The sequence below is a fragment of the Candoia aspera genome, chromosome 2 (genome assembly GCF_035149785.1).
Source record: "Candoia aspera isolate rCanAsp1 chromosome 2, rCanAsp1.hap2, whole genome shotgun sequence".
Lineage (NCBI taxonomy): Eukaryota > Metazoa > Chordata > Lepidosauria > Squamata > Boidae > Candoia > Candoia aspera.
The window spans coordinates 227,485,894-227,512,199 of record NC_086154.1 but is presented as its reverse complement, the minus strand read 5'-3'; the positions used below and the strand labels follow the sequence as shown (position 1 = coordinate 227,512,199).

At 36.6% G+C, this 26,306-nt stretch overlaps 1 protein-coding gene across 13 annotated transcripts in view; it reads right to left on the bottom strand.

Annotated features, from left to right (window-relative positions):
- Positions 1-26,306, bottom strand: part of MEF2C (myocyte enhancer factor 2C) — a 198,571-nt gene that overhangs the window by 43,219 nt on the left and 129,046 nt on the right. For 9 of the 13 annotated variants that reach the window (XM_063295433.1, XM_063295441.1, XM_063295439.1 and 6 more), the window contains one exon: positions 14,671-14,814. In XM_063295433.1, the coding sequence (XP_063151503.1) occupies positions 14,671-14,814 (144 nt within the window). Of the gene's footprint in view, positions 1-14,470; positions 14,609-14,670; positions 14,815-26,306 lie in introns of all 13 variants that reach the window. The other 4 variants (XM_063295437.1, XM_063295440.1, XM_063295443.1 and 1 more) reach the window with 2 other exon arrangements.

Sequence of the window (26,306 nt, the reverse complement as noted above, 5' to 3'; positions counted from 1 at the left end):
CTCGTTAAAAACCATCTTTAATTCTGAAGGAAAGTTTGAGGAAGTTCAAGTGTCTTGCTTGTCCTCTGTTGTAGCTCTTTTAGAATACCTGAAGTTAATTTAAATATAGTGAGAATCATTGTTATGTGGCAAATGAACTTGTTTAAAGGCCTATTTTGACTTTCCTTTAGCCCAAATTGAAAAATAAATTTTAAAAACACTTCTGCTTTCATGGTGTATCTCTGCTGGAGGATGTTTTTTAACACATATACTACAGCAAAGGAGGAAGCATGAGTTATGATGAAGGCTTAGTTTCTTAGGAAACATGTGCACCATATAATTTGAAATATCATACAATTATGTATCCAAGTATAGAAACACAATGGGTGAAATTCACTCTTTAGAGCTCAGAGCTCAGAAGTTGGGGTTATGCAACAGGAACTTTTGGAAACCTGCAAGCTAGGAATAGAATCTAATCTTTCTATTATATAGAGAGTTTCAAGAACTCCCCTTCCAGCACAAGTCTCTGGCACTCCTGGGGTCCTCCTGGAGCAGCACAAAACCTTGAAAAATGTTTGGCCATACCCTCCAGCTAGGAAACTTTAGCATCAGCGGGTATGAATAAAAGCAACCAAATGGTGAAGAAATGCCCACCTAGGGCTCATAAATGAAGGGCTACTTGTGGGTAACAGCACACAATGCAGCTCTCTGAAATCCTGATAACTGATTACAAGTGAGCTATGGACAGGGCTCTGAGCCCAGGCTATCAGAAGTTTGGAAGGGATACTTTTAGAGGCTCACTATCCTGTTCAATGGAGAATCCACTAAAACATCTCTGATAAATTACCTTCCAAGCTCTGTTTGAAGAAGTTTTAAAAATCAACCTCTAACAAAGGAGAACTCACCATCTGGCAGCCTGTTTCACTATAAAACTCTCCAGTTCTGGTTTACTAGTTGCTGAGCTACATCTGTAACCAACTATCAGCTTTGTGGAACTTTGTCATCTGGCTCTTTTCTGACCCAACTTTCTTGCAGTGTTTAGCTAATTTCTTCCACTAAATTCTTGATGTCAGCTGTTCATGACACTGCTTTCTGATTTCACTCTGGTGCCCAGTTAATTTAATCTTGGGTCTACCTAGCCAACTGCAATAGAATCCTTCTAATAGCCAATGCCATTAGAAGGATTCTCCTCTTCTAAGAATGAGTTTAAGATGAGTAGGGTTGGATTTTGCTCCATGGCTTCTAGATTTGTCCATACATACTGTAATACCTTGTTGTTATTGCTGCTGCTGTTGTTTTGAAGTAGACTCAGTACAAAGTATAAATAAATTGAACTCTGAAAAATGCAGCATGGTGAAAAAAAGCTATATGAACATGATTTAAGTCATACAAAATCTTGATGGTTATTTCCACACAAACTTCTACCAAAGTGTCTGCAACAATTCTACCTCCAACTTGCTTAAGCAATGGGGCAGTTTGAAGCCAAATGATCTGGTAGAGAGTTTAAAAGTTTCAAGAGACATCTATATGATCCTCTTCTTTAGGATCAGCATAGCATATACAGGTTTCATAATTATTTAACCTACTATGCATACAGGAAAATTATGCAACTGTACCCTGAGTTGCACAGAAGATATTGTGAATTATTCCCTACATTTTAAAACATTCTGCATTTCATGTTGTGCTGTGTGCCTTTGCAAGCTAAAATGACTGAAATGGAGAGAATATAAATATTATTTCTGGATCTGGCAAGATACTTCTACAGATTGGTGGCAAACAGCATATAATAGGTAAGCAAAATTTTCCAAAAAGCTGGAAAACTCCTAATGGTTATACTAGAGGAACACTGAATTTGTCCATGTATGACTGTAATTTGTTCTTGCATATCAGAAGCAATTCTGAATCCTCTCTACTTTTCACATTACATTAAATAAACATAAAAACAAGTTGACATAAAAAAGCAAACAGTTCCCTGAAAGCAGTGAGAAAAACCAGCTAGCTCTCTAGTAAATTTAATGTGGACAAGCTCATTTACACCTCTTTTGAGGCTAATTAAGTAAGTGGAAAACTCTTGTTCCAATGGGAAACTCTTGTTTTAGTGAGGTTATGCTCTATAAAAAGAGATGTGGTCCTTTAGCCAATCCAATATTGCTTATAGTGACTGTCATTTAATTGTTGTACATATTCTCTTTCACATTGATAGGGTTTATGAGATTTTCCCAGTGAAACCTGTCCATTATTCCATTGTCTGTCTTTTTCTCTGTCAAACTGCCAGAGAACAATAGCATGTTCAATTTGCATCAGTCTCAGAACTACATAAGAGACCAACTGTGAATTTGTAGGGTGATTATGCTTTTTTTTAAAAAAATCATTCAAATACTGGCCATTTTGGAAAATACACTCCAAAAATATATTCCAGTAATTGATTCCAATATTGAGTGCACTTGTGATTTTACTACTGTATCTAATTTTGACCTGATATGATCTTGAAAATACTGTTTGACAAAGTGACTTCCATACTAACTTATAGTTTGTAGCACACATAAAAGTCGGATTGTCCTAAGATGTTTCCACTCAGATACATTTAAGGCCTTTCAAAACAAACAAGGTATCATTTCTTAACCCTTATTCCTTCAGGAAGAAATATGTATCTTTGTTCTCTCCTTATAAGCCTAGGAAAACATTTCTCCACAAATTATTTTAAAATCTTTATTACTTCATTAATTTTCTTTCTTCTTCAGAGTGGTGCAGCTTTGAAATCTATGACGCTCCTATTATCAGACACTTTAATCCACTGCTGAATCTATATGTATTTAGGAAGCTATCTTACACCGAAACAAGCCATTATTTTTTATTTAGTTTGGCATTTGTTACTTCAACATATAGCTACTCTTCCAGACATCAGGTCCTACATGAAATCTTTTTTATCTGAAGACCCCAGGATTGTCTGGTGCAGAGGTTATGCTTCTATGGGTTATAACTGTATCCCCATGACCACATCCCTTAAGTTTCTTAAGACCTGAGTACATTTATTTCTTCACATACTAAAAGAAGTCCCTCCTCCAACAATGGCAGAAATATTGAAATGCATAGCTAATGTCAATAATGGATTCCTAATGCTTCCATTTCAGTGGCTTTCCCATATATATTTTTATAGAAAACACTTAAGTACCTTATTTATTCTGTTTCATAAATCCAAGGATACTGCTAGATGGCTGCTTTAACATGCATTCCCACAGTCCTTGAACCATCAAAAACGTATGCTAGCATAACATTTGCTGCCCTAACTGCCTGCCTCAGTAACAAGTCTAGTACCGTCTGTACAGTTTAATGCAGTTTTAATGCAGGACAAGTTAAGGCAGATTCTCCTGGCATCATTTCCTCTCCCATCAAATATCACCTGCTGGCAAGAAAACATCATTCCATCACTCTCCTCAATGTGGTCTGGAATGAGGAGGAGTTTTGAGAGGTGGCTAGACCAGTTGGAATAGCAATCCATCAAAAGCTTGTATAAGAGGGATGAAAGTATCTCCTGCTTCATCCAACAGCCCCTGCAGAGAAGGTCGGGAGCCAACTCCTTATCTCCTAGATTTCTAATTCCAAGAAATGAAGGGGATTGGTAGAGAAAGACCATCTCTTTTTTTGAGGAAAAGCCAGTTGAGGATGAGTGAACACAGAAGCAAAAGAGCAATCAAGAATGTATGAAAGGAAGTAAGAACAAGTGAAAATGGGTGAGAGACTGTTAGTGAATAAGAGAGCGAGTAATAGTAAGTGTTAATGGAAAATATATATTTCATGACCCATAAGGTGTTAAGGAAGCAAGATTCAGCCTTCTGGTGGGGAATGGCAGATTGAACAGCTATGCCTGTGAGTTCAGCAGGTGGACCTGACAATGCGGCAATTTTTTTCGGGCTCAGGCAGGTTCTCCTGAAGCCCAAAAATGTTATCCAGATAAAGGAGAACACCTAGAATCATCCCATCTGTCTGCCGGATGGCTGCTTACAGCCAGAAGATTGCAAACAGTGGTTGTAAGAGCTAACTGGGAGGTGGGGACGTCATCACTTTCCAAGCCATGCTGTAGCCTTAAAGGGACACCAAGACTGGCCACCCCATTTCTAAATCAATTTGTATATATATTTTTAAGTATATATACCCCAAGAGAGGCTTTCTAGTGAGGAGAAGCTGGTTCTCTTGGTCCTTACCATTATTTTTGGGATTACTTTTTTTTTAAGTTTTGGATTTTGTTTCCCTTCCAAATATAAAGGAGGATTAAGAGTAAATGACTGACTTCCTGTTATTACTTTTGTATTAAATTTGAAGATATCAGCATTTTCCTACACATTGAATCGGCTGATTTGAACCTTCAGCTTTCTGTTTTCACTTTCCTTTGGGAACTGTCATTTTCACTGTGTGTAAACACACTCCAGAACTTTTCCATAGCTTTGACTTTTGCTGGTTAAACTCTTAGGGCATGCCATAATCTACTGTGTGAGACATGGAGGATTTCAAACAGATTCTTTCTGACTTCCACCAAGCTTTTAAACAGATTTCTTCTGACTTCTATCAAGCTTTTATGCAAGATATCCAGGACACTGCGGAAAATATGAGATCTAAAATGTGCCATCAGGTTGGGGATGCTGTGGAAGAAATTTAGGAATTTAACAGTGATAGAAATGTTTCTTTTAAGAGCGACACTGGCATTTTTATTGAGATACTGGATGGAGACTGGATAGTGGAGTTGGAGGAATCTAAGGGAGAGAGAGATCTACAAGCCACAAGTGAAACTGACTTTCTGGTGGAATGCCATGAAAAGAACCTGGATTCTTTGAGGGGGGCAGTTGGGCTGTTTGATTCTTTTAAGAGAAAATCTTTGTGCATATTGTGGGGATATGTAAATGCTTTGGTTTATTTTGAAGTGGGATAAGGGTTAAAGAATGTTTATCTGGTTTGCTTTAAGGATTTGATTGATGTTAGTTGCTTTTAAAGATTTGGACTTATTGCTTTGAACAGTCTTTGTATTTTGGGTTTATTAAGATTAAGATTATTAAAACTGTTGTATTATCAAGTATAATAGCAGACAACCTATGTGCTTTTTAATTTGATTCTTATTATAGTAGACAGAAATGTACAGAATAGTGGTAAGAAGGGAATAATTAAATAGGTGTTATCTTTTGGAGGGAAGAAAGATATTTAGGAGATTTATATGATTTTTTCCCCTTTATTTTAATATAAGGGCAAGGAGTAATTGTACTGAGTGACTTTTCTTATGTGCTAAAGTGGAATGATTTATAGAAACAATTTGATGTTTTGGTTCAATATAGAGTAAGAGATTGATTATGGAAATTTTTGTATATCCTGAAGCCATATCTTTTCATAAATCTGAAATTTTCTCTTGTGTTTTTGCACTTTTTTTAGCTCTTTTTTTGTTTTTTGTAGTTTTTATTCTTCTCCTCAAGCTTAATAAAATGTATTAACAAAAAAAGGAAGCAAGATTCACATTCTTAGTGGGTTTTACTCCCAAGAATTAGGGGTTAGAGAATCTTGAAAGTTGAATTTGGAATCTTCCAACCCTTCTTTATTATTGAGTTTATTAAGGTGGGATCTCTTTTGAAGTTTTTCATTTTCTTTTTCCCAGGCTGTTTGCATGAAAGGCTAAGAATCCATTTGATAAGTCAATAATAACCTCTCCCATCTGCATCTGGAGATACTTCATCCTTCTTTTTCAGTCTCAGCATAATCCCTCAAATAATGCTTGTTGTGTGCTTCAGAAAACACTGGCCAGGCATTACCAGGGAGGCTGCCTCTGTGGAAATTTGGTCTCCCCAGCAGCCAAAATGGACATTGAGGGCAGTGCCCAGCACCTAGTGGGGAAAAGGCACACCCACAACAGCTTAAAATGGCCAATATGAGCAGGGCAGATTCCATCCTTAGCCACGTCATCAAGGAAATCATCAGTGAAGCATACCAAATCGTGTCCAAAGCAAGGATGGGTTCAAGAGAAGAGGGAAAATGCTACTTTAAAACAGGAATAACTAAAGCCAAATCTAGGTAGCTTCAGCTATGGTCTGGAGACAAGACGGAGGCAACGTTGTGAGGGTTAGAATTAGGGTTTAAAAATTGTTACTGAGAATTTTCATACTATGGTTAGTACCAGTGGGGATAGGCTGCAAATCTGAATGATTTTTCTGTGCTGTCTGAAATCTAAAGTTATACCATTTTAAAAAGGACCCTATCCCTAGTTCTCTAAAGCAAACAAAACTGCAAATGACTCATGGGAACCTAGCTGAGCTAAGACTATGCTATGTCACACACTACAGGAGTCTTCAGAAATCTGATTAAGTGACAAAACCATTGCAAAAACAGGCTGCCCTATAAATGGGCTTTTTTGAGACATTATGGTGCTGCAGCAATCACCAAACCTTCTATCATTGTATGGCTCCTGGGCCGAAAGACACCCAATACCAATTTCTTCGCCTGGGTATTTTGATAATGCTTTGTTGGCACTCTTACAAAATAGGTGCCCTTGAGAAGACGCCACTCACTTTCCAAGAGAAACTGGTGAGGTTGCTGTCCTAGCCAATCAACTCACCTTTATCTCTCTATATATAGAGAGATATTTTCCAGAAAAGCACTGGGTGGCAGCCTCCCAATATTTTTATTTTTTAAAGAAGGCCTGGGCAGTTCTATGTGGGGTCCAGAAGGAGTTATATTAGCACTAAAGTAGTGTAAAGGTGGGTTAATTGCAGGCTTCCTAGTTATTTTAAAAATTATCTTTAAAATATCAGGTGAGACTGGGAGCCCAGCAGGAATCAAGAGAGATGGCTTTCAGCACATTGCTGCCCAAGCGTGCTTTGATGCTTACTCATGAATTAATGAAACATCAACTTCTTTGAAGGGTTATTAAACAAAGAATAGAAGTTATATAAATTCTATAATCTGAATAAATCAGTAATGTCCGGTCTGAGTATCCATAGCCAAAAGAGCCTATGAAAGCTTTGGGTGTGCTCCAGTACTCTTCCAAAAGTTGCCTCTGTCTTGTAATTTGAAATGCAGCACAAGAGGAAAATACATGGTGTGTCATCATGTTAACTAGAATTAATGTAAATATAAATTAAAATTCAATCAAACGTAGGTTTTCTTCTGGCCTACTTTTTGGTATGGCTCCTACCACATCACACAAACATCAAATATGGCTTTTAACTTGAAAAGTTATGCATCCCTGTATGAATAATAAAATAAACGATAAACTGTTTTTAGTGAGAGGGCATTGAAAACCATTCTCATCCTGTGAAGTGTTTAGTCTAAGTCTAGCATAGATTCTTCACATGAGTTCAGCAGCCACACAATTGCTTCAATTCTGCATTTTAACAGGCACATGGGACAGCTATTATGCCAAAAATAGATAGTTGCCTTGATTGGGCTTAATTCTTACATCTTTATCATTGGATTTTAAAACTATTTTTCCCCTCAAACTTTTATGGCACCCTGCTAATTGTAAACAATTGAACATATGCATTTATAAACACAAAACACCCACACACAGAGCTTTGTATTGGCATGCTGAATACAGTGTTTTTATCTCTTCTCTTCTTACTACAGCCTCTCCATGATCCTACTCTCTTCAATACAGGGAAAGCACACATGCACATGGTCACATACAAACCATCTGTGTTTTTGTGCATCACTGCTTTGCGCATAGCGCTTGAAGAATTAAAATCACTACTATTCTAAGGAGGAGAGAAAAGGTAGTTATTTGCAACGAGGACTTGCCATGACCTGATGAAAAAGAGAGGGAAAAAGCTTCAGAGAGTAGGATGATCATATGTGCTACCATCAACATAATCCATTAGCCAGTGTTTTTTCATTATGCAATACTGATCAGTATTTAATAAATACTACAGAGTAGAGATGGGCAGAATTTGAGATGATATATAATTACAACAAAAATATTGTTGATTTATTTTTAAAATAATTCTCTCCAAAATTGTGCTACATGCTTTTAATTTATCCACAAAAATGTCACAAAAATCTGATTTCACATATAGATGTATACTTCCAGTGATGATGATGATGATGATGATGATGATATTATTCAATAATAATTAATGGATTATCTTGGAAGACAAGTAAAAAAAAAGTAGCAACATTTCAGACTTCATGGCATTATACACTGCTCCTGTCTGCAGCTCTGCTAAGATTGAGACTGCCAGGGAAGTGCTCTATATGTATAAAAGAAGTTTTACAAGCCCTGCTTTTCCTATCATTTCACTATTATCAATAATTAACAGCCAATTCAAGAAAGGTGAAAGGAAATGCTTCCTTAAAAGTTGTTTAAACAATTAACAATGCATTTCTGCAGGATGCAGTGCTGGACATTAACATAGATGGTTTAAAAAACTGACACTGGACAGCATCATAATAGCTCTACAGAACTTGTACACTAATAAGTACTTTGCTACCAAATGCGAACTATAAGAAGTTAACAACTGCAAACAGGCTTCCTTGTGGTATCTGGCTGGCCACTACAGGAAACAGATTGGTAGGCTAGTCTTGTCTCCTACAGTTCTCCAAGCATTGTTATTACAAGAGAAGCTCCATCTGTTATTCTTTCCATCTTTTGTTACATCTAGTTCCTCACTGCAATTCCACTTGAGTGGAGGTTTGAGTTTCCTGTTGCAAGCCTAAGTGAAGGGACCTGAAAAGATGCAAGTCTAGAACAGCAAGATTTCCACTGAAGAAGAAAGAAGGGTAGTTGATTCCACAGGGCCATTTAGTCAGTAAATCCAAATCGAGCAACAGTGTCAGGTTGAAACTCAGCCAGCTAAAATCACACTGGCAACTTCAAAGCTCTCTCTTCAACATATGGAATTAGGCAAGTGAGAAGAGCATGAGTGGAAAAGGAAATATGAGTGTGCATGCATTCAATTAAAAATTGCACACACATGTCAAGCATTTCAGAAAACAGTACTCTTAAGGAACACTGGTCCCATTTGGAACTCTTCTGGCCTCTCAGGTAAAATGTTAAATTCTCCAAGAGTTTGCACAAGCTTGACTTCTATTTCAAAGGCCAGATCAATCCTTTAACACACCTGAAGGATATACTGCCTTATTCAAACAATCTAAAAATATATATACCTGGCAGTAATCCTTAACAGCAAACGTCTCCCATCTGGAAAACAAATCTTGCACATACATGCAGCTTTACTTATGTCAGGATTTTTTGTTGTTACTGTTTTAAGAGCAATTTTTTTATTTTGCAAGTAGTCACATTCTGCAAAATAGCTTACTCATTTTCAGAAGAGTGAACTAATTTCTCTGATCATTTCTGTATGCAAATAATCAGAGCAGAGTTTTGTTTGTATTAGCAAAATATATCCATGAATATATTTAGACGAAAAGTTATTTCTATAGATAGAAAAGTGTATCTTTCTTATTGCCTTCATCTCTATTAACTTTACTACCTACAGCAATTCTAAATGTGACCCACTTTTTATTTTATAACGACCACATGCCTTAGGGTTTGCTCAAATTATTGAGCAGTTCTGCTGAATGGTGTGTTTGACTAGATCATCCTTTTTAAGAAGATTAAGATTCCTTGAGAGATTCCCAGCAAAATTAAAATGGCACAACCCTAACTGATACCTGCTGTGGATTAGCAGACTTATTCAGAAAAAAGCTGAAAAAAAAAATCCAGGCATCTTTTGCATGGATGTAAGTAGCTAGAGGAAAGGCAAAGCTTTAGAGGGTGAGTGGTCAAACTGGTAAGGTCAGTATCAGGCTTGTACACCATATGGCCAGTGGGCCTCATGCGGCCAGCTGAGCAGCCTTGTGCAGCCCACCAAGATTTTTTTAAAAAGTAGTAAATTTACAGCCACCCAAAAGACATGCTGCCAAAGCATCTCTAAGCCTTGCTGCCAATGCCAGCTCCAGTGCTTCTGCTGTTCCTCTAGCTGTAGAACAGCTGATTGGCATGCCAGGTATTTACTAATACTAATCTGAAATAATAGTAATAATAATATAATAATATAATGTGTATCCAAAGTCTAAAAATCATTCCATTTTCGAACAGTGTAGATCACACAAATCCTCTAACAGGGCTGGTTCAACCTCTAGGTCCAAATGTACAGATTTATTGTCTTATGAAAGGCCAAAGTGTCAGGGCCATCTTGATCTCCATGCAGATGCTGTTCCACAAGGCAGATGCTGCAACACAGAAGGCACAACTTATAGGTCCCACATGATGACGTTTCCTAACAGAAGGGACCTAGAACATGCCAATCCTGCTGGTTCTGGTGGAGTGAGCAGAAACAATCAGTTACAGGCACTCCTGCAATTACCATGGCTCTCTGCCATGTAGGGATTTATAGGTGACAACCAACAACCTGAATTACACCCACTGGGAGACAATGCAGCTTGGAGAGCAGAGATTTCACATGGGTGTATCATGAAGTGTTCAAAACTGCCTGTACTGCTACATTCTGAACCAGTTGCAGCTTCCAAATACTCTTCAAGGGCAACCCCACATATAGCACATTACAGTAATTTAGTTGGGAAGTGACTAAGGCATGAATTACTGCAAGTAGGGTCTCCTTTCCAGAAATGGGAACAATTGGCACACAAGGAAAACCGGTGTAAAGATCCACCTAGTTATGGCTGCTACTGCTCTTTCAGCAGGAACCACGAGTCCAGGAAGACTCCCAACTGTACACCAGCTCTGTGTGTGGAGAGCTACTACATTTAGAAATAAACATGGAAAGTCTCTGAATTCAGGGGTGCCTCAAATTCGTATGTTTTGCCTTTAGTTAGCTAGACTTCCTTGGGATCAAAATATAACAGATTTAATATAATTCTTCTTACTATCACATCAACTTGAAAATTATGGTACATTATTTTTAGGAAATAGTATTTTGATCTTTTTTCTTATGCTAAATTGATGCTATGGGGTAATCTAGATCTCAGAACTAATTAATATATATGTATGTATGTAACTAAAATTGTTTATACTTGTGATAAAGGGGGAAGTAATTCTTTATATATTTATTTCCTTTTTCATATTCTTATTTTTTCTTTCTTTTCTATTTCTATTATTTCTATTTCTATTTCTTTCTTTTTGATTTCTCTTTTCTTTTTTCTTTCTTTCCTGCACCTTCTATTTTTTCTTTTTATTCTTCTATTGCTTTAGTTTGCATTAGTTTACTGTTGTAATTATAATCTTTAAAATATATATATAAAAATATATATGTAAAACTTGCATGGAAGCTGGGATTTATACTTTGGATCAATTAAGTGAAAAATGATGATTTTTAAAATATTTTTTCACTTTAATGGACAAATACTATATCCCTAGTACACCTCAGAGGCAGTATTTACAATTACATTTATTGACATCCCAATTAGGGTTTGCAGCATTTCCAAGACTGAAAACACCTAAATGATTATTAAATCAATGACACACACACAAAATCTACAATTGGCCTTTATATAAATTCTGTTAGTGATGAATCATTTTGATATGCAAACTGTAATGGTTGAATGAAATAAAGAATAAGAGATTCTTAGTTTGCCTAGACAATGGAAAGAGGTATCAACATCAATCCCAGAAATTTCTATAGAACTTAGGTTACATACTTATTCAACAACAACAGCAGCAAAAATATTTTAGACTTACTGGACTCAATTGTGTTTATATAGAAAAGGCTGGGTAAATTGTTATGTTTTAGAGATGATGTCAGATTAATGCTTCATGAAAACATGTGTTTGTATAGTATCTTATAATTGGTCCATTTTGGGAAGAAATTGTTACATGTATTAACATGGAGACAATATTTAATATTGTCACACCTTCATTTTTTTTAAAATTATATTCCTATTGCATGGAAACAGACATCTGGACAAAGAAAGTACAAAAAGATCTACAGTATTTTACAGCTTTGTAAACATATGACCCCAGCTACTCTGCTGTGCTGATATTATTCCCAAAATAGGAATGAATTGATATTGATTAGTTTTGGATAATTATAATAAAATATGATATACATCTAACATTCACTGAAATGCTTATGTAGGAGGAAGGAGTATTAGGTATGTTCGCTGCCTTGAGTTATTTATAAAAAATAATAAAGATGGGATAAAAATTAAATAAATAAATAAATAAATAAATTGTATGTATGTATGTGTGGGACGTGGTGGTGCTGCGGGTTAAACAGCTGAGCTGCTGAGCTTGCCGATTGGAAGGTTGGCGGTTCGAATCCGCGTGACGGGGTGAGCTCCCATTGCCAGTCCCAGCTCCTGCCAACCTAGCAGTTCGAATACACGCAAATGTGAGTAGATTAATAGGTACCGCTTTGGCGGGCAGGTAACAGTGTTCTGTTTAGTCATGCCGGCCACATGACCACGGAAGTGTCTACGGACAAACGCCGGCTCTTCGGCTTTGAAACGGAGATGAGCACCACCCTCTAGAGTCGGACACGACTGGACTTAATGTCAAGGGAAACCTTTACCTTTACCTATGTATGTATGTACATGCATTCATGAATATGTATCCTGTATGGTTTGGGTTTTTTAAAACTGTTTTTGGTTTCATTTTCCCTTTCTTTATGACTTTTCTGTATTGATGTAATGGGCTATGAGAATAACCTTGACAGACAGGAGGAAGAGCCACAGCCCAGACAACGTCTGATATGAGAAATCCAAAGTTGTCCCAAAGAGTCCAAAGCTGGAATGGGGGTGGAGAAAACACCTCAGAATTGACCCTCCCTAGTTCTCTGGATAGTAAAGGCGGGGGAGGGGAGAAGCACTTTCAGACTTGCAATATTCTGTTACTGTGACCTTACAATAAAGGCAATATTAATATTCTTGGTTTTGGTTTCCTGCTCTGGACTACCCTGAAGGGCTGACAAATGTTTATTTTTCTTTGTTTGCTTTTTATATTCAATTGATAGAAGCTCTTTAAAAATACCTTGTAATTTGTAGTAAACTAAATATTTGATCTAGAAACATAAAGAGCACTTTATACAACTAGATAAATGAGAGGCATAGAAAATGATAATCTAGGTTGGTCTTTGTCTCCACACTTGGTTTTACCGTAACATGAAAGAGATAACTTATTACAAGTGAACTCACCCTAATTTTATTCTTAAAACCACTCTCACTTTATCAAGATGAGATGTTAAGGAACTTCAAAATCTTAAATTTTCCCTAAGAACATAACAAACAGTCTGCCACTTTCTAAAAGATTCAAGTTTAGGGGAATACAGACTTTTTAATGCATAAGCAATACATTTATTTATTTTTTTTAAGTGCCAAAGGACCATTCTTTTGGTCTAGAGTAGATGAAAACAAATGCCCATCTGATACATGTAATAATATTAACCATACTATGACAATACTTGTAGTATTCACACAAGTTTTCCCCCTTTATGTCTATGCAAACAAAACAGCTACATGCAGAGTTATTTCTCTTAAGTATCTGGCAAGGCATATGACTGTTAGAAATCTGGTTGTGGTTAAAACAAAAATTTAGCGCTCGTTAAAGCATTAAGAGAAATGCTGATGAAATCAAAGCAAATCGTCTGATAAAGCTGTAAAGTTATCCTCAACACACATAGATGACTGAATGCTACCATTAGATTCTCATGCAGACTCTTTTCCTGCAACTAGCAAGTAGCTACATAACCCTTCAGTGTGGTAACTGAATTTAGAGCACTGTGAATTCCAGTGGTAGCAGGACTCACTATCTTGAATGTATTACATGAAGAGATCTTTTATTTTATACCATTGTTTTTTTTTCCTTTAGACCAGGGTTTCTCAACCAGGGTTCTGTGGAACCCTAGGGTTCCGCAAGAGGTCACTAGGGATTCCCTGGGAGATCATGTTTAAAAAATTATTTCAAATTTGGGCAACTTCACATTAAAGAGATAAGTTTCATTCTTTATTTTTAGTTTAAGAACTCTGTTAATGCATATATACAGGTCTACACATGAAACGAATATTATAATTTTGTAACTTCTGGCCTATATTTGAGCCTGAATGTGCAGGGGTTCCCCGAAGCCTGAAAAATATTTCAAGGGTTCCTCCAGGGTCAAAAGGTTGAGAAAGGCTGCTTTAGACTGATAGAAAACTCTGTGAGAATGTCAGCCTCTCCACAGCATGTTTTACCGATGTTCTCTAAATACACACTTTGGGGTAGCTTGGTGTGGTAAACCAGAATTCTGTAAATTTACTATACATAACATCTACTTTAAAAACTTCCTTCTTTAGGTTTTGTCAAACACATCTCATGAAGGAACTTTCCACACTTCAAGAATGAAAAAAAAAGAAGAAAAAAAGTATAATGACATCATACTTCCTCTCTGTAATTTGGTTTTAATGGGGGCTGTCAAAATATGTCCGTCACTTAATATGCCTTTTTGGAAGAAACCAGAACTGAAAGGGTTAGGGTGTGTTACTGCGGTGGTTATCAGCAGATAGCCATCTAACCTTTGGTACTTACAGGAATTTTATGGCTCTTGATCATATTATCAAATTCTTCATTAATTTTTTTGTATTTTTCTTCAGTGAGTGGGGTGAGGGCATAAGAGGAGTCTGGATCAGGGCTTTCACAGCCTTTGTTTTCTTTCTTGTTCAATGCCTGCCAGGTTCAGAGAAATATCAGAAAGTAAAAAAAAATGAAAGGGAATTCAGAGTACTTACACATAATCTTTGCCTGCTGATCATTAGATCAATATCTTCATTAATTTTCCTGTACTTGTCCTCAGACTCAGGGCTGTGACCTACTGAATCGTCTGCATCGGGGTCTGGGCTGTCACAGCCATTAAGTCCTTTCTTTCTCAACGTCTGAAATACATAATTTGGAAAGTTGAAGCCTTGACAGAGGCTGCAAGAGCGATCCAGGGCCTTTACCACAGTACAGACTGGTTGAAGGCTGTTACATTTTACATTAGGGAGAGAAAGTGAAAGGAGATATATTAGGTCAACAAACTGTGGCTTTTGTTACCAAAGAGAGCCACTGTGACCTCTTCTGAATCTAGAACAGTAAATGACAAGAACATAAAATCTAATGAAGTATCTGTATTACCATAACAGCTTTTCTGTGGAACGGAAACATCAGTAGCTTAAATATTTCAGTGTTCACCTTTTAAACACATACAGAGTAATGTGTTCAGGTGAAAAGGAGCTGCTAGCAGTTCATAGTGAATGGAATGACAACCCCACAAAAAACTACCTAGTTTTCAACACAGTATTGTATTAAGCCTACAACTGTTCTTACACTAATCCACAGATGAATCTTTCCTGCTACTGCTCTGTAACAGGACTGAAATAAAGCAGTTAAAATGATGGTCATGTAGTAGTAAAATTACTCTGACTCTTATACATAATATCATAATAACCTGAGAAATCTTCAAAAAAATTTTTTTTCCTTCACATACAAACTTACAAAAAACAGAAGAAAAACTGATGTAACACTTATGAGCAAGGAACCCAAGTAGTTCAATGCACATAAGCCTGCCTTCTGAGCAGACATACTATACACACACACACATATGCACGCACACTACCTTCATTTAGCAAGATCTTTTAAAACGTTATTCATTTGTTTAAATATTATATGTATATATTCTGCAGGAGCTCAAAATTGTATACATTCTCTCCAACTTTTAAACTACTGAATGCCTCATTATTAGCCAGTAAGCTTTGGGATGATTCGAATATACTATACTGGCTCCCCTCATGTGATCTGAAGAAAGATGGGGAAACAGTAGTACAACAGATAGAGATCAGGTAAAATTTCACATTCCTATTGTCTTACTAGAATTTTTATCAGCATGTTGAGACAAGTCTTACTGCACATTATCAAGTTCTGGGTTTTGGATACATTTTAGTGTCTTACAGTATTTAATATATTATTTAAACCAAGTCTTTTGAATCCTACAGAGTAAATTCCAACCAAAGGACATGTTCTGTTCAGATTTCTAGGGTGCCAGAAGTCTGCACAAAAAAGCCACAAAGATTTGAATGTAAAGAGGAACAAATCCTCATTCCTTTTCACTGTGGAACTCAAATGTCTTTCTCTGTCATTGAAGGCCAGCCAGGTCTTACACTCCTTGCTCCCATTAGGAAGATTTATGTCTTGAGTAACTCAAGGAGGCAGAAATTTGTGCAGTATATTCCCAGTCCAACCCTACTGTGAGTATAAAGTTTGCCACTCTATTTGGCAGTGCAGAAAGTTCAATAAAAGTGCTAGATAGCATTTCTGAGTGTCAGCTCTTACTCATTCTCAGTTTAAAATTTTTGATGTAAATATATACATATACAGATACACATACAGACACACACATACACACAGATGTTTTATTTTTACAGTCTATAGATGAAAACCCAGTGATAGATTGGGAAGATTCAGTAATTCTGAGGATGCTGAGAGTTATGCTGGTGGGAATGGGAACTCCTGGGAAGGACATCCTTGCTGGGAAGATGGAAAGGGAAGGGATGATGGTAAGGGTAATTCACAAAGGACATGTAGGAGAAGGAACTCCAAATCAAACGCAGGAGATAGCAATGGCAAAAAATGTCTGTATGATTTAAACAAAGTTGTATGGACATGACAATTTAATTTTATATGAGTTTGAGCATCAGATGATGACACCTGCAGGACAGAAGCCACTCATCTACTTATTGGGGAAGACTATTGAACTTTTAAATGTAGATCTTGAGATAATGACAGGGCCAGACAAAAGCTACAAGGAAGCCTGGTCACTGATGGTGCCAGTATTGTAAAAGGAGTTTCTCATTTTACAAGGACACATGCAACTGGAACATGGAATGTGAGAAGCATGAACCAAGTAAGACTTGAAACTGTCTAAGCACTGGCTAAGCACATGATAGTTTGTCGTTTCAATACCACTGGGGAGTGTCAAATTGGGAAAAGATGAATTAATACAATCCAGTTTATATACAACTTATTAAGTAAAATCCAAATGACAATTTCTCTTGAACGGAACACAGCTCTTCCACCAATTTACTCAGATTTCAGCATGAGACATGTTTGTTTATGAGCCCAGACTTCAATGTCCTGGCGCACTAGCAGGGCTTCAGTTTAGTCATCTAGGCATTCACCAAGAGCCCACAAGGAGAGGAAGGGGTGAATGAGTACACTTCATCTGATCTGAAAAACATGCAAGTTGGATTCTTGTTTCATGAGAGCTCAGCACTTTACAATCTGACATAAGACTACATCACTAGGCATCAGCAATCTTACGTATCCTAGACATTCACACCTGTCAGCAACTCTGCACCTGTTGTCTACTCTGGCAAAGACCAAGTGACAGCAGCCAATCATAGCAGCTCCTGCTGCAACATGGCCATACATGGCTTTTCTCAATCGTGTTTCTGTGGACGAAGGCTGCTAATCTCTGTGGATTTCAGCAGTCTGCTTTTTGTCCTTGTAATGGTGTCACAGTTTTCAGTTCTTCACTGAGTTAAGTGTTTAAGAATGACACATTCACGTTTCTTATACAAGCTCCCTTCCCACAATAGCTCGCAAATGGATTTTAAATTTGTTTATATACAAGTCCAGATTACCCCCTTAGTGCCATTTTTTAAAACTGTGATTGTTTTCATTTGAAGAAGAAAATCCTCTTGCTTTATAGCAGCTCATCAACTCAATTTTCTGCAGGCAGGCACTGTGGGCAAAGTCACAGAAATGTAATCATTTTTAGAATAATAGTAAAACAAGGATTTATTGATATTCAGCTAATATTTTAAGATTGGATCCAAATATTTTCTTCGAGATAAGTAAGGCTTCTCCATTCAGATGTTAGTTTACACATGCCCCATAACTTGGGTAAAATTAAATTTAAACATGTTCTGTTTTTGCCACCTTTTACACAGGGAGAAGTAGGCTATGAAATGAATCTATTACATTACTGTACAAGTACCTGTGCTAAAAACTTTTTTTTCTTCTATCCACTTCTGTTGGATCCAGACTTTTGTGTTTTCTTTATAAAAACAATATCCCAAGTGAAAAAATAATTTTTTCTAAGTTTTATTATTTGATCAGATCATTCCCTGATAATAGTAAAACAATTTCACTGATGCAGTTGTCTAATATCTTCTCCCCCACCCATTCCATGCTCATCTGAAGGTTTTTTCAAAACAAAACAAAACAAAACATTTTAAATATTATTTAGGATTTACTTATTCAATATCAGTAATATTGAGATGCAAGCATAAACAACCTAACATGAATTTGTATCAGGTGATATGAAAGTTATATCTTCAATGACTCATCTATGATTTCTCACAGATACATGCCCAAGACTTTAGTCAGAAACAGACAAATGCCTTCACTTCCCACTTCTGAAGTTATACAACCCCCTAAGTGACTTAGCATTGCTGTTTCAGTCTTTGAGTGAGGAGGAAAGATCACACAGGATAAAATATCAGAAGAAGAAAATAGAGGACATCTGGAGAGCTGACAAAGCTGAATTCAAGATTTAGGGGACATACACACAGGATTGTCTGTTATGAATCCTCCTGCACCAACTTTCTGATTTTTTTCAACTATGCTATCCCCATCCTATGTTAATATTGTTTCCTTCAAAGCTCAACTAAATGGCTCTACTCTGTTTAGCAGCTATGGAAATCTTTATTGGAGTCAGACTGATGTCAAACTGATGTTCTGTGTGCCAGTGTTGCTGTTACAGATAAGATACTCTTGCTCCCAAAGCCCAGGGTTAATTCTGGCCAAAGCAGTGATTAATAATTTTAATTTAGCATCTATTTTAGCTTTTTTTTCTTTTTTTTAAACATAAATACAATGTAATTTAAGCAATGTATGTAAAAGACTGAAAACAGAACTTGAACATTGTTTTTAATTTTAAAAATATGCATGCAATACCAGGAAAGTAAAATGGTACACACTGGGACTAACTGCTGTTGGAAACGGAAGACTGCCAGGGACAAGTGAAGCTCGATACAGTACATAGCGGGTGTTTTTTTGTTTTGTTTTGTTCTTTTAAGATCATGGAGAATTCAAATCTTATGGCACTTGAAGTAAGGGCCAAATACTGCAACTGAAAATCTATATACAGTAAATCCATTTTTGGTTTATTAAGAATATGAAAGGAGACCTGAAGGCCTTTTAGTACAGTGTTTGTTTCCACTGTGTACAAATGGGAAATAAACCATTATGTCAATTCCAGGGGTACTCTTATGATCAGAATATTTTTTTCAGCTATGCATGTTTTACAAGCTGTAAACAGCTGACTTATTCCCAAAGTCCACACATCAATTATACACACACACACACACACACACACACACACACACAGATCCATGTAAAGTGCCCTGACATTCAAGCCATTTTTAAAGAAGCTATTCCATGTGCTACACACAGGGAAAATTAGATTGCCCAGTGAAGGCCAGACTAAATCTGATGACACCACTATTAATTAAGGTGTCCTTTCCATTCATATATAAACCACTGGGAAAGGACAGACTTTGTTGAATTCTTTCGCTGTCCCATGTTCAATCTCCCTGTGCCTGATTGCTCCAGACACTGTCTTAAGTGAAACAGGGTAAGGTAAAAGAGGATTCAATACTCCTATCTCACTCTCATCCTCTGTTTTAAATGAGAAGGTAGCAGATATGTGAAATTTTAAAAAGTGCACCTGTCCCTTTTTACCTACTTTAGCCCTGACTATATAGCCAGTCTGGCTCCCAGATGAATATGCCAGTATGATACACATGCTTGCAAGCACATACGTGTACAGCTGAAGTCCCTCTACATTTTTATGAGTTTAGAAGAGAAACAACTGAAGTACACAAGCATCTGAAACCTTAAGCTTTACAATAAAGACCTGAGTATTTAATATTAATTTTGTTTACTACTTTTATGTCCTATACATGTAAAAAGATTGATTGAAGCACTCTAAAATTAAAAAAGAAACTGACAAATTACACTTCATGGGATTGCATCTAATGTACCCTACCATGTTTTGGAGCTTTTTTGTTCTCTTATAGCAGCCATCCCTAGGGTGGAAACATCAAAATTATCCTTTACCAGTAACTATTTTTAGGGCAGGAAATGATGTGTGATGCAGCCAGCAGAAACTGAATGATAGAATATAATTACTAGAGGCCAATGTTTTCCCCTTGGACTTTAGAACCAACACAGGCGTTCTTGTATAATAGGCTGAGGAACCGTAAGCAACCAATCTTTTGGTTTTGCATTTCATCTAAAAGGCTACACTTTTAGAGGTGGCACTAAAGCAGAGGTCTTTGCAGTGATGACTCAACTGAAAACACATCACCAACATGCTAGCAATCCCATATTTGGCAATACTTACTAAAGACGTTTAACAAGCCCTCCCCCAACAACTGGGTAACTAGAAAATAGGATCATTTTTTTTCTTTAAGTATTTTCAGATTATATTTCAGCATTACTTTCATTAATAATAAATTTAATATATGCAAGTACGCTGAAAGACTTAACATATTTATTTCATTAAAAAAAACAATAGCTACATAAGAGAAGAAAATTATCAGCTAGGCTCCCTTTAGTGACAGCACTGTGTCAAAACCATCTTCTTTATTGCCCTTGGAAGTAGAGATAGAGAAATTTAAGGTATGCCTCCAGGCCCTCCAAGTTGCCTGCTTCTGGTTTAAACTTTCTACTAAATTATAAATGGCATACAAGTAATAGATTAAGAAACATAACATCTTGGGATGGGTATCAGAAGAAGTTTCAGAGCTTGCACAAGTACAGTTTCTTTCCTGCTATTGGTTAAAGTAGACTATCTTTTTCAGGCTTCTAGACAAGCCAGAAAAAAAAAATGCAACTGCTTTAAGGAGTCAACTCAGTGTGACTCTTAAATCAGCCACGTTTTTTTTTCAGATTCATGTGGAAGTCTGGAAAAAGACAAGCTGTAGAGAAGTGATGTACAGTACTTGCATAAGGTTCAAAGATTTCTTCTGGGAGGCATCAGAGCTGTTGTATATTTGCATGCATGAAACATATACTTGGACACTAAGAAATGGTGAAGTTCCATCACAATTAGTTGTTTACTATTTAATAAACAACATAGATATTCTGAGAATAAACCTACCTAAATGCTCCAAATAAATGATGGAAATTCTGCTACAATGGTATAACTAATGAGGACTGTACACTTATAAAAACATCTATCCACAATGCATGTCAACTGCATTATAAGTCCAAGGATGGAGAAGAACTCAGAATCCAAATGGCACAAATGGAAACATATGATATCTGAATTATTTCCAAAATCATCAAAACAAAAATGCAGTCTCTTAACATGTACTTTATTCCCATAGTTCAGACTCAACTCAACTCAAACTCAGAGTCACATCTTGTGAGATGGGCAGCATACAAATATGATAAATAAAATAAACTCTATGGCCACATACAACTCTTGAAAACCTTGGATATGGTCTTCAAAGATCTAAGTTATGATTAAAAGAGAATATTATTAATTACTTGAGACTATTTGTATTAACTATATTTAATTTTAATTAAGGGCACATGGAATCACTGTACATTTTGCTAGCGCATACACCGACTTTAGAAATGTGGTTCTTAGTAAAGAAAAAGGTGTGTATCACTGTTATATTAAATTTCCTTCATGATACCTGGGAAAAATCTCTAGCCTAGTAATACAGTATATATCATGGATATGCAGAAGTACTCATTTTCAATCCTTGGCAATTCAATTTAAACCCATTCAAACAGAAGAACTGTTTTTATGGAACACGAAACTTTACAGTGACAGTTTCTGATCCATATCTGTACCCAATTTAAAGTGCTGGTTATTTCCTTTAAGGTCTTTCATTAGTTGGGGGAATATCCTAAAAACTATCACCTTCCATATAAAGCTGTTTATATATATAACTCATAGGAGAAGCTTTTCCTAAAGTCATACCACTTTTCAGAGGTTTATGATAGTTTTACCTATTGCAGTGGTAAATACAGTCCACTTTCCTTTGAAGTCTCAGACAAGAGAGATATGGATGTTACATTAAGACATGTGCCCATGTATGGGGTTTTACATGATTTCCACACCTCCTATTTTTACCAGTGTATATCCTGTGTGGTATTTTCAGTTACAGTAACCACCTGCCTCCTGGTGGTTAATGTAATTGTAGTGGTTAGAAGAACCTCTTCTTTACTCTAATTGTGGCAAAGTTATATAATTCATTGCTTTAAAAAATCAACACCATTCACCCTGTAGTAGCGATTAGACACATCCTAAAGATTTTCTGTTTCTGTATTTTTCTATGTGTACATATACTGTATGTCCACATATTGCTATATCTTTGTCTCTAAACTGATTTGGATATTTCAAGCTGGATTCTGCTTAAAGGAGAAGGAAAAGCATCTAAAGAGTTAAAACCAGGTTATCCGTGACTGAATAACAATAATGAGGAAAAAAAATAACCAGTCACTACTATGGGCACAAAGGAAAAGGGAGCAGTTTTCTGGCCAAAGCTGCATAGCATTGGGTGTATCCCAATTCATATAGTGCTGCTCATACAGATCAAGGCTTCAGGGCACAATGCTATCAGATTTAACATATTCCATCACAAGGAAAATAATTTCTCAGTAATAACCTCTTATAACAATGGCCTGTCACATTTTAGGAATAATGAAGACTCTGCTCCTTATTCCAATGGAATCTCCACCACCATTCTAATGTGTATTAATACATTTTTTTTCTGATAAAATATATGGTTAAAAAAAAACAGAAGTGAAAATGATTTGGAAGACCATGTGGTCAGATACATATTGCTGTTGTGAAGCATAAATGTACAATTAAAAATCAGGAGTGTTTTCACTTTTAACGTTATATATTATACTCTGGTTATAAAAAAGATAACGGTTTGGATCCTGAATTGCTCCCTGTGTCTTTTAAAATAGAAGTGACAATTTCCACCAACTCCACACTCCATTTTCACCCTCCTTTCCACATCTTATAGGGCTGTACAAAGCCACTGAAAGCAGTACTTTGCAAGGAAGCTGCTCTCTTCAATTTTAGAGACAGCCAGCAGCAGCTTCTGAAACTGCTGTGTGAGCCTTGCAAAAATCTCAGGCCTTTTAACCATTCAAAGAGAGGTACTTTGTTAATGCTCTGGCACATTGTGAAGGATATCCCTTAAAGGCTTTAAACAACCCTAATGTTTCATTCCCAAACTGCCCCCAATCTTTGACAGAAGATCTTTAGAAGCAGAGGCAAAAAGGAGAAAGAATAATTCCATCCCATGCATAAACACAGCAATTCTGTTCACAAAAGACAAACTAGCCAATGTTTTGAGCAAATTGTATGTTACAGCAACGCTGGTTATCAAATCCTATAGGAATAGGGCTTCCATACCCCCTGCTGTTTCTTACAGCTTCAATAAGCAACTGGCGAGATAAATTAACAGGATTTTGGCCAGTTACATTGTTGTTATTCAACTCCTGGGACAGCTGTGAAACAGTCAAGAATCAGGTTAATTGTCATGTATTTGCAGTTATAAGAAAGAAGAGCAACAAGAGAAAAATGAACTGAATTAACTGAGTGAGTATAAAGGAAAATGAAGTGATTCCAAGCTGTTTAGTGGAGATGGAAAACAATCCATATGAAATAAGTATGATATGAAGCTGTATACTTATGTTGCAACATGCTCAAATTAACATGGAATAGTTAATCTCGAATAACTGTGCAAGCGCTGAAAACCAGAAGACTTCGATAGCCCCATTTATATTGGATTTGGTGTACTAGATATGAGTTCATAAATTCAGTACACCATGTTCAGCACACCATGTTTAATAGGGATAGGTAGCATGCTGCCAATGAACTCCAATGTATTCGTGGGTACATTCCTTGATGTCACCAGGCTCCTAGTATCATCTTTAGTTTTACAGTGGCTCTGGTTATCAGACCTCAGAGGAATAGTAATGGTAGACAGGTACAGCTCAGAATTGTCTTTAGAAGTGTGCCAATCTCACTAAGCAAACAAAGGTAAGCTTTCTGTTGTTCTGTTACTCCAAGACAATGAGAGCCTAAAACACTCATAGCTGTTTATTCCCTCACTTCCCATTGCTCCTTTATGACACTGACTCAGACAGTGGCAGTAATGTCGAAATCTAATATAGTCATGGTTCAATATAATTGTGTGAAAAATCTCTGCATTACATCTGGCCATCCAGTTTATCCTGCAGAGTCAATGGAACATTGGCTATCCAATGCAAGTGCCAGGCACAGATACTTTTTAACCCTAAATGTGGGCTTTTCTTTTAAGGATGTATATGAAGGTTCAGATCACAGACTCACCCTGGTTACACCATGTGCTTAAAATCTGTATTTTGATACAGCCTGTAGTAACTTTTCATGAATTTACCTGTCATCAAATAAGGTAAACAAATTGCACAGAGAAGTGACCATAGTTCTCTTATGCCTGCTACTTCTGTTCAGGTAATAATGTTATACACAACACAGAAAAGTAGTAACAAATAGTAAACCAAATGAATTAAGATGCAAGATTAAAAGAAAAAAGAAAAAGAAAAAGAAAAGCAGCTAAATCTAATTTAAATCAACACCATTTGCTATACCTCTCCATATCATTCTGTCTTTGCAAAATATCCTTGTTTCTACCATGTCAATAAACCACATCATACATTGCCTTCTGTTTTTATCTATTACCTTTTCCCTCAACATAATTTTGTGAAAAGTACATTTTCAGCACTCACTAAAACCAGAACCAAATATGGAAACACACTGAATGTTTATTCCAATTCTAAGAGCTTAATAAATCTCACTCCATATATGGTTGGAATACATAGCTCCTTCAAAATTTCTAATCAATATATTAAATTTAAGAGGGAAAAAAAGAATATTATTAAAATATGTTTTATTTCAATATCCTTATTTCCTCATTTACACAGTGGTGTTCTGTGATCTTGAAAACTTAAAGAAGCATTGGCTGAGGCTAGACTTCTCCAATTCTTAGGTATTATTATGTTGCAACATGATTTATTTTTTACCTTGACTGAATGGAAAAGCCTTGTAATCACAGAATCACAGGGTTGGAAGAGGCCAATTAGGCCACTAAGTCCAATCCTTTGCTTAGTGCAGGGACCCAAATTATAGTATCCCTGACAAATGACATTCCAGCTTCTACTTGAACATATCGAGTAAAGGAGGCCCCACCAGATCACTCTGTAACTGGTTCCCCTACTAAAATGTTTTCACTGTTAGGAAGATTTTCCTAAGATTCAACTGGAACCTGACTTACTGCAACTTATATCCATTATTTCACATCCTGTACTCTGGAATGATGAAGAACAGGTCTTGACCTACTTTTGTGTCACAGGATGCTATCATATCTTCCCTTCAGTCTTTTTGTCTCAAAGTAAACACTCCCAGTTTCTTCAGTCTTTTCACAGGACTTGATTTTAGCCCTTTGATCATCTTTAGTTATTATTTGATTTATATCCTTCCTTTTAACCACTTCCAGTTTGTCTGACTTCTTAAAATGTGGTGCCCATTATTGGATGTAATACTCAAGGTGGAGTCTGATCTATGCAGAATAAAGTGGAAAAAATTCTCCGTGATTTAGACATGATGCTATATATTCAAGGCTCCCTTAAATTTAATTTGGTTTGTTTGTGGCCATAACACTTTGCTGACTAATTCTCAGTTTGTAATAAACTAGTGCTACCATTTTCTCCTACACATACCATATATCTGAGGTGCTATAATCCATTAGATTTGCCAGATGTCTCCTGATACAAATGGTATAATTGCCTTTCCAACTATCATAAGGAGCCATCTTGTCCAAAATGATTCTGCCAATTCTGTGTGATCTCTGAGAGAAGGCCTGCCATGTTGTGGAGTATGCTGGCCCTGAAGATACACAAGGTTCCTCACTTCTGACCCTGGCTCCTTCATTTTGAGAAGTTTAATAACTAGTGGTGAAGGAGGATGGCCATCTTACTGTTCTTGATTATTTCTGGGGTTCACTATATTTTGAGACTGATCAGCTGATTGTCTCTGATCCACCCAGAGTTTTTCAATTGAGGTGGAACAGACATATATAATACTAGAGAAACAAAAATTCATGCACTTGCAACTTCCTCCTACCTGTCATTTGAACCTCACATTCCCATCTATCACTTTCTAAACCACTTCCCCATTTCCTTCTAGCCTCAGGGCAGCTAACAAGCAATGCCCAAATTCTCATCTTGTTTGAAACAGTATTCGGGAGATTGCTAAGGGGAAAGTTTTCAGTTTCAGATTGTGTGTCCTTGGATAGGAAAATAAGCTTTG